The sequence below is a fragment of the Anas platyrhynchos genome, chromosome 18 (assembly GCF_047663525.1).
Source record: "Anas platyrhynchos isolate ZD024472 breed Pekin duck chromosome 18, IASCAAS_PekinDuck_T2T, whole genome shotgun sequence".
Taxonomy (NCBI): Eukaryota; Metazoa; Chordata; class Aves; order Anseriformes; family Anatidae; genus Anas; species Anas platyrhynchos.
In genome coordinates this window covers 8900163-8915225 of record NC_092604.1, presented here as the reverse complement: position 1 = coordinate 8915225, position 15063 = coordinate 8900163, and the positions used below count along the sequence as shown (strand labels likewise).

The 15063-nt window shown below is 55.4% G+C and overlaps 1 protein-coding gene and 1 long non-coding RNA gene across 3 annotated transcripts in view; both read right to left on the bottom strand.

Annotated features, from left to right (window-relative positions):
- VAV2 (vav guanine nucleotide exchange factor 2) overlaps positions 1–11804 on the bottom strand; it is a 122476-nt gene extending 110672 nt beyond the window's left edge. Inside the window, exon 1 of one of the 2 annotated variants that reach the window (XM_027471053.3) lies at positions 11038–11804. In XM_027471053.3, the coding sequence (XP_027326854.1) occupies positions 11038–11241 (204 nt within the window). In that variant the 5' untranslated portion in view covers positions 11242–11804. The remainder of the gene's footprint in view (positions 1–11037) is intronic. The other variant, XM_027471055.3, reaches the window with a different exon arrangement.
- A 418-nt stretch (positions 11805–12222) lies between these two features.
- On the bottom strand, positions 12223–15047 carry LOC110351613 (uncharacterized). The gene is made up of 2 exons (XR_003500981.3): positions 14894–15047; positions 12223–12595 (listed from the first exon to the last, which is right to left on the bottom strand). It is a non-coding gene; the product is annotated as an uncharacterized lncRNA (long non-coding RNA).
- Positions 15048–15063: the final 16 nt, after the last annotated feature.

The following is a 15063-nucleotide window of genomic DNA, read 5'->3' as shown; positions in this document are numbered from 1 at the left end:
CTGGCACTTGGTGACAAGGGGAAGGGCTCAGCCCCATCCTGCTGCCAAGTTTCCTCCACCCCAGCACCCCGACAGCAGCCATGGGATCAAAACTCATCAATGGAAACACCTCGGATATCGTCTGTGAGGCAGAGACGAGCAGATCAAAGCAGATGCGATTTATCCACCTGTTCCAAAACTCAGGGAAATTACCTGCTAGATCCCCACGGGTTTGAAAAACTTGGGCGCTAACATGGATACAATGACTTTTATTTTTTGGAGGTGCCTGTCTTTTGTGCGCGTGCAAACAAAGTCGTTTCAGCCGCAGATAAATCCAGCCGCCAAAGGTTTAGCGCTCCCCACGGAGTTGGTTTCTCCGGTGCAGCCCAGTGTGGCTCCTGGAGTAATTAATGCCAGAATCTGTTTATGACCTTTGAATAAATTGTTCTTTTCTGAAGGGAAAGCTGTTAAACATGTTAGCAAATATAATTAAGAAGTAAGGGGGAGTTGGAGGGGGGGGACAAAAATCTGGAATGAAATCTCTCTAATTAGAAATGCTTATTGCAACAACCTGGCTAAAAAAAAAGACTCGAGCAGACACTGTAGCTTCATTACAGCTTCCTTATTATGCTTTCTGAGATAACCAAGGTGTCAATACAAGGGAAGTTTACCTCTAACCTTTGTGACCCCTAAGAAAAATGCTCCTCAGCGTGGGTAAAGCTTGGTGACGTGCACCCAGACATGCAGGAGGCTGCAGAGAGCCTCCAGCCAGGGCTGAGCCAAGCCTCCTTCCAGCCCCGCTGTCCCAGCCAGGGCTGCCTTATCGTGGCTTTATCTCTTCTCCTTCACAGCCTCTGACCACCGCCGCTGTTTGTGTTGCAAGGAACAGGTTTTGCTACCCAGAGCAGAGGACATTCCACCAAGCTGGCCTCCTCTCGGACCAGGTTCCCACCAGGAGACGCAGATCGGTGCCATGCCAAGCAGCTGGGGAAGCAGCAGGGATTAGATGTGGGAAACGTCCTGACTCCATCGGTACGAGCACCTCCACCACTGGAGAAACCAAAACCCAATGCACGAAGGGATTAAAGTTAAACAAGAGCAGTGCCAGGCCACCCAGCTCCCGGCCTTCGCGCCCTCGCTGCTGCCTGAGCACGCAGGGCGATTCGCAGCTGGCAAGACAGCGAGATGCTGGGTTTTGTTTTAAAGCTTCAGACTCCGGTTTTACAAAGAATATTTGCTCTGGAGCGGGACGGGCTCCTGCATCTCCAGCTGGTTTCGCAAGCGGACGCTGGGTGAATCACGCCGGTGGCAGGGAGAGCTGAGAGGAGCAGGGGCAGGTGGTGCCGGGAGGCTGCCCTGGGAACATCACCTCCTGGCTCCCTGCTCCAGCCCCGGCAAACCTCACGCCACGCTCACATTTCACGTCCTGCAACTCTGCATGGAAAAATCCAGCCTTGTGGAGGGAGCTGGGCAGAGATCTCACGCCCGGGCTCCCTACCACTGCCAGCACCAGTTACAAAGCCAGGTTTCACCGCACAGAGCAGGCACGTAGAGAAGAGGTGTGCAGGGAAATCCCTGCTCCTCGCCAGCGGCCCCAGCCCAGCCAGCACTGAGCAGGCTCAAAAAAATAAATCCTCGCTGGCCAGCACCTCGGGGCTGTGCCCTGCTCAGCAGCAGTTCCCAGAAAACGGCTCAAAGCTTTGCAGCAGCAACAGAAAAGGAAAATGGAAGATTGTCTCTCTCTCTCTACATATATATATATATATATATATATATATATATATAAACCCTCTTCAAAGCAACATCCCGGCTTCACTATAAGTTTGATTTTGTTCTCTGTTTCAAGTCACAATTCTCCTACAGCTCTTTGAGATGAGACTTGAGCTCCCCCCCACACTCCTCGTGGCTTACCAACAACTTTCCTGGAAGATCACTCACATGTGAAAGTGCTTCCCATAAACACAAAGGGTCTCCGTACACACACAAGCCTGCCCCAGATGCTGTCCACATTTCCTGTCCCGGGGACATGCCATTCAGCATGGGGGTTGCAGTGTTTAACACACTCCAGCCATTCAGAAGAAATTATATGGATATATACAAGGCATATATGGATGTGTAAGATATGGATGTGTATAATCTTCCCCATTCTTGCTGGGTCTGCTGCCAAGATGAGCCCAGCCTCTCAGGAGCAGGGGTCTGCCCTAAGGAAATGCCGTATCCTTGCATGAACTCGGATGCTCCCGGCACAGCTGCGAACACTCCAAGTACCTGATAAACCCAAAGCAGCCAAACAGCCTGTCCTAGAAAACAACAACAGCTCCTAAAGCAGGTCTCGGGTCACAGCAGCTTGGGGAATGCATGCTCAGACAGGGTGCTGCTGATCCTGAGCAAGGCGCAGCAATGGGGATCCCCCACAGGGACCGGGGAGCTTGCCCCATCCGTGGGTCCCAGAGCGGGGATGGATGCTGTGCTCAAGGCTTGGGCACATGCCCGTTTTCCATGAGGCCAGATACTTTTGTCATGCACATGAGTTCTGGGGATTTAACAGCTAATTCTGTGTCTGCAGCAGCAAACACAAATCACTTCTCCCGCTCCTCCCCTTCTCGATCCGCAGCCTGCTCTGCTCCCCGCTCAGCCCCTTTCACAGACCAGATGTTCCATTTAGCAGCAAGCCACTATAAAACACAGCAAAAGATATGAACGCTATAAAAAGGCCAATTTACTCCCCCCTCCATCAGCATTAAAGCATATGCTCCAAGAGAAAGAGCAAATTTCCTCTATAGGAACTCCTTAACCTCTCCCATCCATCAAGGCAGAGCCAGGCCCTGCCGCAGGGGAGCACAGGGACTCGGGCAGGGCTGGCAGCTGAGCCCGGGAGGCACGAATCCCCCCGACCCCACACCGCTCTTATCACACCCCAGCACAGCTCTCAGCATCTGCATCCACCGTGCCAGGTTCAGCCCTGGGTCAGCCGCCAGCACGGGCTGATGCTGTTCCCGAGCAGGGTGCGCAGGGCGAAATCGGAGAGATGCTGCCCGGGTCCAGCAGAGCTGGCAAACCCAATCCGGAGACGTCGAGCGGTGTCACGGCAAATAAAGGCTGATGGCCAGCTGGGTCTCTGCTGCAGACAGCGCTGCACAGCCCGCAGAGGAGGGGGGGAGCTCACTGGGAGCACACCAGCGAGGAGCAAAGTCAGGATATGACTCAGGTCAGTGGCTTTCCAAGAAGGCAAAGGAGGGACCTTCCAGCCCGAGGCTCGCTGTCCAGACAGGGCAGTCCCACGGGTTGTGAAACAAGAATAGAGCCCGCGTTATCTCTTGCCACCCAAGCGACGGCGTTAGGCGGAAGAGAGACAATGGGACGGCCGCATCCTTTGTTTTGGGACGGAAAGGGCTGCCAGCCCTCAAATCGGGTCGAGACAACTGCTGCGGGCGCTTCAGAAGGAGAATGACCCTGAAAAGCAGCGGTGTTCCAAAACGCCTTCCATGGGGCTTCTTACACAGCCTGGGAACTTCGAGGGCTGATGTACCCCTCCTCAGTGACTTCTCCCAAAGGAGTTTTTCTTCCAGAGCAACTTGGCTTTACTCCTAGACTCCGAATAGCATCCTGATCCCGCCTGAACCCGTACTTGTCCCGTTCTTTCTAGGATGCAGCCAGACTTGTGCAAGAACACCCTCTGACACAGATGGTCAGATGCTCCACTCACCCTGAGCTGAAAGCTTTTTGCAGGGACACATCCATAACAGCTTCCTTAGCTATTATATTAATATTAAATTAATAGTATTGTATATTATTCCAATAACAAGGACCAAATCCATGAGGCTGGGCTAGTCCAGAACATGGCCCTGGTCAAACACTCCTAGAAGGAGCAGCAGAAACATCCAGAGATAGGAAAGATTTCTATGATAGCCCCACACAGGGAAAAGAAAGGGGAAAAAAATAACGCACACCTGTAGGGCAAGGTTTGCTACCCATACACAACGCCCATGCTCTGAGAAGGAGCAGCTCATGCTCGCAGGGCTCAGCCCCTGACAAACCCCAGCTATAGGGGACCCCATAGGGGAGCAGCTCGCTGCTTCGGCACAGCCCCGGCCAAAAGCAGTCACGGAGGGTGGGGGACAAGGAGCGGCCGCGCTCGGGTTGTGTCATCGGATGAAGCACAGCCCTGAGCTGCAACCAAAGAAAACAGGAGGGGAGGGGAAAAAGAAAAAAAAAGTCATTTTTATTAGAAACAGACCTTTTTCAGGCTGGCTTGTTCTTGAAGGAGAAACAACGCTGGGAAGAGGCATTTAATTAAAGCTGGGTTTGAAGTTGTTAAGTGCTGATTTTTATTAGGAGTTGCCCTAAAGAAAAAGGGAAGTCGTTCCCTCTCCTTGCAGGAGGAGCATCAGAGGGAACAGCTTCGGATAAGAAAGCAGGGGACGAGGAGGGGCAGGACAGCAAACAGCAGCATGTACAGGAGGGCTCAGCTGGGGACAGGGACCCAGGAGGCACAGGGACAGCTCTGCCCTTCAGTCATGTCCTGCGTGGTGTCTGCAATCCCACCTGGACAGCCAAACCCCACCAGTTTTGGGACGGAGACCGGAGCTGTTCCTGGCATCTCAGGGCGCTGCCACCTCCCTGCAGCTCAGCCAGAAGGGTGAGGACGTGGGGGCTGCAGCATGGTAACGTGTGAGTCACCCCAATAAAACGCTCCAGTTCATCTCCTCGGGCTAATACCAACCCCAGAGAACAGCGGGGCTGACTCACAGCTCGCTGGCAGCCGGGACGAGCAGAGGCAGGGAGGGGGAGAGCTGCAGCCCCCCGGGCACGTTGGGGCTGAGGCTTTGCCAGGGGCTGGCACACATTGAGCCCTGCGGGTCTGGGGGGGCTGAGCAGGGCACAGGCACCCACACAAGAATGGGTCACACCAGCAGTGCCACCAAGCAAGCACTTGGGGTGGGATCGGAGAAGCTGAGCAGCCACAGGGACAAGCTGGATCCGACCGAGGTCAGGGCTGGCATGAGGAAAGACAAAAAGCTGCTCAAAGGAGGAGCATCCATGCTTTTTTAAAAATAATAATAATAATAAAGTCTTTGATCCCTAGAGGTGTTGCCAAGCTCCCTGTACTCACCTGCCCTCCAAGCTGATCCTCCCCACCCAGCACACACATCCCACGAAGGAGACAACCCCAATGCTCCCACCCCAAGCCCAGCCGTGCTCCCAGCCCTGGCATCTGTAGGGTTCTTGCACAGGAGGAAGACTGCAAGGTTGCAAAAATTAAAACAAAATCAGCCCCGCAGGACCTGAGTCTGAGAGGCTGCTTAAAGCAGGCTTAAGGGAATCCGAGTGAAGAAGCACAAATGCTCAGACACTGGAGGAAAAAGGGTTGTCTCTTTAAGAACGGACAAAGCAGCAGATCAAAAATTTGCCCTGAGGTCAGTCTGAAGCAACATTTCAGTCCAGCCAAAAAGCCGGGTCCCTTCTGGCTCCCGAGGAGCTGAAGCAAGCAAAGGCTGCGGCCCCGCACCCACACCAGCACGGCCACTGCCCTCACCTGTGGCATAACCAAAACCCCAGCCCACACCTTGCAGATCTTCTGCTGGAGCGAGCAACCCAATTCCTCACCCGACCTCACCCAAGCTGTTAGGTAAAGCAAGTGCCAGCTGACAAATTGCCAATTTCTGCCCCAAGGAACCAGCACCGAGGTACCCCTCTCCTTGGTGGTACCCCCAGCACAAAGGGCCACCACCGAGGACACGCAAGCCAAGCATTTGTTTGGTTATTTTTTATTTATTTTTTATTTTTTACAGCTCCTCACTGTGCTGTTGGGACAGGAGGCAGCTTCCAAGCTCGGTCCCAGCCTGAAGAGGGACTGGCAGTGACTGCTTTGTGGCTTTGTGCTTTGAAGGGCAGCTGTTCATTCAAGAGGCTGTTCCTGCGATATTGAACACAGGTATTTAACCCTCATCAATCACTCCAGAGGGGAGGGGGAAGCTTTCCCTGCTCTTTATGCCTCTTGGCACAGCCAGCAGGATCCATCCGATGCTTTCGGTCACCTTCTGCCCCTGCAGAATACACACGGGCCTTCAGCCCCAGCTTCACTTTTACCTTACAACCTCACCAAACAGCAAGGAGGGAGTACAGCAAGGTTTTAGGGTGCTGTCTGACATCTCCTCCCAGAAATAGAGCAGGAGGCACGAAGGGGAGGCCTACAATCAGCTCCTATTCACAAGGCGCTCATGAGTTTGGCCGTACAAAACAGAGCACCTTTTTCCCCACACACACACTTTGTAAAGCTCAGCACATCCGAACGGGAAGTCACCGAGACACAGTAAACAGCGAGATGTAATGAGGCCATTTTTTATAGCTGCTTTTGGAACCGAGCTCGGCTTCAAGGAGCGGAGAGTAAATAAAGAGCAAGGGGACCTGAGCGGGGTAAGCCTCGGGGTAGCTGCCCCGAGGAGCTGGGAGAGGGGGAAAGCTGAAGGTGTTTAGGGTTTCTTTTGGGTAGGAAAACCCCAGAAGCCCAGTATTACCATTTTGTGCAGGGGAATTACTCTCTGATTGCAGAAAAGGCTGGGCATTCCCGGAGCAGTGGCGGTAACTCATGTGCTTGTTTGAGGCAGCCCCTGCTCACACAGCCCCCCCAACCCCAATAACACACCTTATAGACAGCTACCATCGAGGTTCATGGAAGCAATTACAAGCATCCTAGTTATAAAGCCTCCAAGCAGCGTGTTGGAGGTCCCAGAGCCTCGTGGCTAATTGCTGGTGCCCCGTGCACCAACACACCATCCCCGTACACCTGGGGGAAGCAGTTGCTACAAGCCACCTGCTCCCCCTTGTCGTGGCAAATGAAGGCCCACATCATCAATAAACGGGACTCGGATAGCAAATTATTCCCATCCTCTGGAAAACAAACCGGCCTGGATGCCTCTGACAGCTCGGGCAGGTGCACGGTGTCGGGGGAGGCAGTTGGATGTGTCCTTCCCTAATGACAGCAAAACAGAGCAGTGGGCAGCCAAGTCATCACGCCAATTAATGTCTGCTGTGTCTCATCAGTCTCAGGAGCCCTAATAAAACCTCCGGGCACTGCAGACCAAGATGGATTATCCACAGAGAGATGTCAATATGCAACAACAACAACCACCAATTCTTAATGAGCTGACCATTACCGCCAGCTTGACATCTCCACGCACACAAATGGGCACATCAAATATATAGGGTTGCTTCATTTCAAGTATCTGGGAGATATTTAAGTGTCCAGGACAACCTCAAATGAAAGGCAAACGCAACATACTAAGGAGAGCCTTCACCTTACAGCAAGCTGCATGATCAGACCCTAGAAGGGCCCAGCTGCTTTGGTTGAAGTATGAACTTCCACCAGCCTAAATACACATCGGGGTGTCAGCATCACAGCTGGTAGCATTGCCACAAGGTGCTCAGACAGCCAAGGAAGCTGGTTGGAGCTGCAAAGACACCTGGAGGAGCTGGTCCAGCCCTGGCAGGGTCTCTCTGCCCATGCCCCCACCTGCCCGGAGCAGCCTGCAGCAGGGCTTCCCCACCAGTGTCCTTGGCCCTCGTAGGGAGGATCAATTTTATCCGAGGAAAACAAAAGCAGCCTCGCCCAAACACGCAATAAAAAACCCTGCTGAATGCAAGTGAAGAGCCATTTAATTTGTATTTGACCGGAGACTTCACAAAATGATGATTCAGAGCTGATTATTGATGGGGATCTGCAGCTCGGAGCTCCCCACCCTGTTCATGGGACACGAGCATGGCTGAACCTCGGGGTGCCAGAGGGGAAGGGGGAGAGGAGCAGGGCTCTGGGAACATAGGGATGGGGACTGAGGGTTTGAGGGGTGCTACATCTGTTCTCCTTTGTGAATGCGAGGCCTCGCATCGCTCCCAGCTGGCTGAGAAGGCAGGTCAAATTACCCCCGAACCCGATCCCAGGAACAGACATACCGATCAATAAGTACCGAGGGCAAGCACACCAGCCCGCTCCCCGCCTCGCCACAAACAGCTTCCATGGCTAAAGCAATTAGCAGAAATGAAGTTTTACTCCAGGCTCATCAGAAGTGGCCTCACACCCACCGGCTCTCCGAACTGAGCTGGGTTTTATCGCTGCTCTTCCTGCCCATCCCAGTGAAGGTTCAACAACTTTGGGCTGGCAGCACTCATCCTGCCCTGCCGAGACAACGTCTCCTGCCTCTGGAATCAAGCAAAAAGCAAACCTGAGGTTGCAGCCTGCTGGAGTTATTCATTAAACCCAAGGAGCTAAATCTACGAGTTAAACGAACGTAGCCTAGCATCAAGGAGCAAAGCACTGCTGTGCCCCGGCCTGAGCACCACAGCAGCATGGTGCACACATACAGCAAGGCTTCAGGAGGAAGGGGACACCAGGGCAACCCCACACAGCAGGGAAGCAAACCCCTGCAGCCTGCTCCTTGCCGGCCTCGCCGTGCTGCACAGCCAGAGCCACGCTGCGACCACACCACCTCTGATGGCTGAGAGTGAAAATAAGAGCCCTACAAATCAGTGCGGAGTGGGGAAGAATAGAAAACACACGACAGTGTCTGGGTCTTGGAGCAATTCTTTGCAGAGATGAGATTTCACCTCTGGCCTTTGAAGTGATGCTCGCCTCCTGCAGAAAGCTGTTTCTCATTACACACCTGCACAACCCCATTTAATTCACTCGGAAAGGTGGACGACAGAACAGCGCTGGGGGTTTCGAGTCTAGCACAAGTGTCTTGTCCCCTGGCATTTCCAGTGAATTAAAAAATAAAAAAATCTCTTCTGCAGCCAGGCAAACAGCTGGTTAGCCAGCCCAGCCAGTCAGGCAAAATGTGCCTTCATAATCAAAAACAACCTCTGAAGTTTCAAGGCACACTCTGTCTTGCACATCCCAGCCCCCGTGTCTGAACACATTGCAGCTGGTTTGACAAAAATCAGCTCCTGCCTTTTTTTTTTTTTTTTTTTTTTTTTTTTTTTTTTGAGATTCAGCCCAGAGAAACCCAACCCCGTGCTGGTGGCTGCAGGGGGGCACCGAGGGCTGTGCCCAACCCCTAGGCAGGGCTCAGCACCCTCCTGTCCCCCCCCCCACAGGGCTGCAAACACAGGGCAAAGAGCAGGGAGATGCTCTGCCTTTAGCTGCCCTGGGGGAGAATTCACAGCTTCCCAGCTTCAGGAACCGGGAGAGAAACATCAAGTGCCTAAGAGCACACGTGAAGGCTCGGGTCTAGGTGGATCAGCACGAGCTGAACCTTGCCCTAGCAGCCACTTCTCCACTGCTCTCCTTGCCTGACCACAAACGGGCTGCCCAAAGCCATCCGACCCCCCGAGCTCACTTCATGCTCTTCCTAAAGCCTGCAAGGCAGCTGGTGGTGCAGCAGAAAGCGATTTCAGCAACAGCTGGGCTGTAAACCCTCACCTCCAACAAGCAGCACCTGCGTCGGCAGCACGAGGCTCCTGCCACGGGGGCTGCAATCTAGGGCAGCTCCCCATCCTTAAACCCCTGCCTATTTCCCCACGGGGCAAACATTAAACTGAAGTTGGGTTGTAGGACTCTGATGTGCCAGTCCCTGCACAAGTGCAGCTCCAGCGAGATGATTTACGGTCGGTAACATCAGCAGAAGGCAGTTTGATGGGTTTACAGCCTGGCGAGCCCAGAGGAAGCCCCACAGCACTGTTCCACCCCGGGAAGAGCCCTCGGTGCGTGCTGCTTCCCCATCACCAGCAGGTCCACGTGCCAGCAGGAGCACTCACAGACAGAGCTGCCCTTTCACCTGCATGGTTGGGGTTTTCCACCCTGGCTGGCTGTGGGATCAAGGTCTCCATTTCAGCTGCTCCTGTGCACGCAGCAGAACACGCTTTGGGCCCCAAAACACGGCTCAGTTTGGCGCCCAGCACCCCGCAGGCGAGCTGTCCTCAGCCACAGCAGCTCCCCCAGCGCACGTGGCCGTGCTTTGCTGGCTGGGGAGCCACGAGGGCCACAAACCCACTGTTACCCTGAACAAAACTCTGAAAAAAAAAAAAAAAACAGGGAAAGGCGCTTGCATGGCAGCGTGCTTGCACAGCACACAGCAGAACTCCAGATAACGTTACGTTATTTATCTGTGAATGCTTTGACACCCAGATTCTCACATGCCCTCGTGACCAGGAAATTTCCCCTCCCTTTTTACCAAGCTCTGGGCTGTTCAAACAGGACAGCAGCTTCCCAGCTGCCCATGGGCACGGCAGCTGCGGGGCCGGGGACGCACGGCCAGGTTTTGTTGGTTTCTCATCGATTTTCATTTCCCGATTTCCACGCAAATGCCGTGCGGCTCAGCACGCGGGAACACGGAGAGCTGCAAACCAGCCAGGCAGAGCCAATCTGGTGTTCAAGCATCCTTCCACCAAAACAATCCCAGATGGAAACACGCCCAGGGAGGGAACCCTAAAGCCTTAGGGTCACCCGACCCCAAATCCTGGTGGTGGGCAGCGCTGAGCCCAGCCCTACAGCACCATGCCCCCAGGTCCGGGGCAGGCTGGCAGAGCTCCTGGGGAGTGTTTTCTTCTCGTTTTTGATCTTTCTGGGCAAACTTTTGCCCCTCGGGCCAGCAACCCTGCCAGGACAGCGCTCAGAGCACCGCTCCTGCAGCGCATCAAAGCCGAACATAAGCCTCGAGAAAAGCCCTGGAAGTAACCACGCCAGCCTCATCCCGGCCGTGCTGGCTGCTTTTGTTTCGAGAGGGCTATAAATATGGGGGGGGGGGCACACACAGACTGCCTTCTTCCCCCGGGGCGGTTTCTCCCCCCCCCAGCCCCCTTGTGCAGCCGCTGCCGGCTTCCCAGCCCTGAGCCCCGGTGCTGGGGCTGAGCCTCGGGGTACGGGTTTGGAGCTAAAATAGGGGGGTTGGGGGCTAAGGGCAGCCGGGGGGGCTGGAAAAAAAGCTCTACACACACACACACACACCTATCCACGCCCGCACTCACTCATCCCACGAAGTTTTGCAAGAACAACACAAAGAGCCCTATACGCATACCACCACCCCCCCAAAAAAAAATAATAAAAAATAAAAATCCAATGAATACCTGGGACATCTGGGGCCTGAAGTTGATGTCCTTGAGGTCGATGGAGCCGGGGGAGAGGTTGTGGAGCAGCTGGCACAGCAGCACCCCGTCCCGCAGCGCCTGCGCCAGGTCGAAGACCACCGCCGAGGGCCAGACCACCCGGTGGTTGGGGGGCAAAACTTTGCAGTCGATGAGCCAGCGGCCGCACTGCCTCCACTCCTCCATGGCCACGACCTTCCTCCTCCTCCTCCTCCTCTTCCTCCTCCTCCCTGCTCAGGGGCAGCGGGCGGCTGCCGCCGCGCTACCGCCCCGCTCCATCGCCGCTCACCGCCCGGGGAAGCATCGGCGGGGAGGAGGAGGAGGAGGAGGAGGAAGGAGGAGGAAGGGGAGGAGGGGGACGGCGCCGAGTTTTCCGGCGGAGGGCTGCCCCTGCCCCCGCTGCGGCCCCACCGCCGGGGCTAGGCGCGCCGCATCGGCCCGGGAACAAAGGGGCCACCCCCGCGCAACTTCGTGTCCCCCCTCCCCGGCCCGGGGAAACTTGCTCCTGCCGCTGCTGCTTTTGCTGCTTTTGCTCCTTTTGCTCCTGCTTTTGCTCCTCCTGCAGCCGCTGCTCCTGCTCCCGAAGCTGCTCCTGCTCCCGAAGCTGCTCTCGCTCCTGGTGCTGCTCCTGCTTTTGCTCCTGCCCCCGCCCCACCTGCACAGCCGCGGAGCTGGCGCTGGGGACGCCCCCGCTGCCGTCGCGGGTGGGAATTTGCTGCCCCCCCCCTCCCCTCACCACCACCACCACCCCCGGGCCGAAGCCCCCGCCCCGCCGGGAGGAGCTCCCGGCCCGCCCCCGCCGCCCCTTTGTCTGCGGGAGCGCTGCACGCCTCCTTTCCTTCCCTTTTATTTTTTTTTTTATTTTCCCCTTTATTTTCTCTCTTTGCACCCCCCCCCGCTCCCTCCTCCTGCAGCTCCCCGCTCCCCGTCCTGCTGCGGACCCCCCCCAGCCGCCCGCTGCTCCGCTCCCCCCCGGCCCCCGTTCGCATTTGGGGTCCCCAAGACCCCCCCCCAGCAGCCTCCCGGCCCTCCCCCGAGCAGCCGCTGCTTTGTCTGGCTCCACGCTCCCCCTCTCCGGCTCGTGTTTGGGCTGCAAATACTGCAGGGGAGATGTTTAACCCAAACAAGCGATCGTGTTCCTTGACTTTCAAACACGAAGACAACTCCTATAATTAATTACCAGCGTATTTATTGCAAACCTCAACTCTTGGCCATTAACTCCTTGGCAGCAAACTCCTGAAAATCTCTAATTTTCCCTCGGTGGCTCCCATCCAAATCAGCACACTTCAGAGCAGCCTCTTTTCAAATCTGGTCTGAGTTTTCTTTGGAGATCCTCTCCCAAGAGTTTGTCAATTAATTTTCGTCCTGGCTTTCCAGATAGCCAACACCGGAAGCCGAGGCTGGGACGAAGGGAAGCTATTAACCTGGATGTCAAACAAATGCAACGCTAATCTCTTCCAAATGTAGCCAAGTGGAGATAAAGAAGAAAGAGCAACTCTGCTGGCATGACCCTTCGCTTCCAGGATGGGAAGGAAGATCCCTGTAAAGAATGAAAAACAATTGTTTGATATTCCAAGGACAGTTTGGAGAAGCTTTTTTATTTTTTTATTTATTTTTTTTCAAATAGCACGGGAAGTGCTTCTTTTAGCCTGATGTGCTGGCGCTCGATCTGCCCCCGGTCTGGCTGCGTGCGGTGCCTGGTGCGCCTCTGGCAGGGCAGGATGGGTGCGAGTATAAACGGAGAGGGAACAGCATCCCTGTGCCCCGGCCTCGCAATCAGAGCTGTGCCCTGCCCTGGGTGTACTGGGGAGCATGCTGATCCGCAGCTCCCCGTACCCTGCGGAGGTGATTTCTCTCCATAACTTTCTCATTCCTGAAGTTCACCATTAAGCCTCTCTGCCTGGGCTCCAGCAGCACCCAGTGGGCAGGAGTCACGCAGCCATTGAAAGGCGTGGAGTCCTGCCAGGGATAATTTTGGGTCACTGAGCCCTAGTCTGCCCTGTGAGATCAGGTCTGTAGGTAGAGGGCTACAGAGGAGTTTATTATATGCGTATAATTAAAGCTGCTTGCTATGGCCTGGCTTTTTTTACTGCATAATAAAACCCCTGCTTGGCCCCCGGACACTTAGGACCGATCGCCGCAGCTGCAAAGCCAGCATCTGCGTGGGAGGTGCTGAAGCAAGGACGCTTCTCACCCACCTCTGCAGCAGGAAAAACAGCTGATAGCAGGGATTTCTGAGAGGGGAAACAACTGGAAGGCAAGGCTCGGCGACGAGCGTGCAGCCAGCACGCACTCTTGTGGGCTGCGAGCTGCAGATCATACAAACGTCCTGAACCCGGGAGTATGGGACAAGCAAAGAGGATCTGGGAACTGCTTCCAGTGTGAACCTAAAGCTGAAAGGGGGATTGGACAAATGAAAGGAGGACGGGGTGGGTTTTGTGCTCCCCTCTCCTGCCCCTTGGCACTGCTGGGAATGACAGGGAATGATGGACAGCCAAGGAATGACAGACAGCCTGGGAATGAGAGACAGGCAGGGAACGAGAGACAGCCAGGGAATGACAGGCAGCCAGGGAACGACAGACAGCCAGGGAACGAAGGACAGGACAGCCCGGGGCAGCGGCGGAGCTGCTGGCAGAGGCTGACACCACCCTCTGCTGGGCACCCAGCGCGCTGCTCTCGGCCCTCGTGGCCCATCCTCGTGTTGCTTTCTCAAGTGAGGGGCCTGAGAGATGAGCGCTGGAAAAATACTAAAACAGAACTAGTAACAGAAGGGGCTTCATGGCTTTTCATCCCCGGGGTCTCAGTAACTCGGTGCCGGCAGGAGCCCCCAGCTGGAGCATGCAGAGAAGCTGCCACCACGCTGCCTCTTAGGAGCATCCATCTGAAAACCTCCCTTAAATACCAGGGCCGTGCCTCCACAAAATCCCCATTTCTGAGTGTCCGTGGATTGCCATTGCCACCTTCTGGATCAGGCTGCGTGTGCACCAGCCTGTCCCACAGGACACCCATCCCCAGCTGGGGCCTGGCTGCCCGGGCAGGAGCTGTCAGCAGTCACCGTGCAGCCTGGTACCACTTGTATCACACCCTGAGACCCTGCGGGTTCCCTTCTCCAGCTATTTTAGGAAAGCTGCGGGAGGCACAGCTCGGCCAACGGTGCTCAGCAGTGGCTCTTGCTCGATCCTCGTGGAGACCCGAGGCTGCTGTGGAGCTCCTGAACCCCTGCACACCCAGAGCAGCCGATGGGGTGAGTGCCTGCGGGCTGGCAAAGGGGAGCAGGAAAGTGAAAAACAAATCTGGTTCCACTCAGTGATTTCACATTTTGCTCTGCAGCTTCCCCAGCGTGGGGCCTGGGCTGGCTCCTGTCTCTGCTGTGCTAGCGGGAGGGGATCAGGCGGAGCTGGGACATCTCCAGTGCTGACCACATCCATGCGTCCATCCTGCCGTTGTCCTTCCTTCCTTCCCTCCTCCCCTTGGGAAGCGGGCAGGAATTCCTTTTCTCTCCCTCTGTGCTTCCGCGCAGCCTTTGCTTGTTTCTCCCTCCTCCTTTTCCCTTTAATTAAATTACCCTCATCTCCCCCCACGGGTTGTTTTTTTCCCTTTCCAGCATACTGTCCTCTCCCCCCCTTCTAAGGACGGGGAGCGTGAGAGCGGCTGGGGCTGCGTTCAGCTGCCCAGCAGGGCAAAAACCCCACCAGGGCGCTGCCTTAGCGGGCGGTACGAAGCTTGGCAGCTGAGATTTATCTCCACCAGCATATAAATAAAATAAATAAGTAAATAAATAAGCAAATAAATAAGTAAATAAATAAGTAAATAAACAAGTAAATAAATAAATAATAACCATCTCCCTTCGCTCAGCTCTCTTGCTCCATGCCAGGGGAACCCCAAGATGCTGCTATCGGGGCGCTCCTCGCCCCAAAGCCAGCACCGGGAGCGGCTGGGGGCGGGCAGGAGGCGAGCACCGGGTCCCCCCCCGAGTCCCCCCCCGGTCCTCCCCGGCTCCGCCCCGGC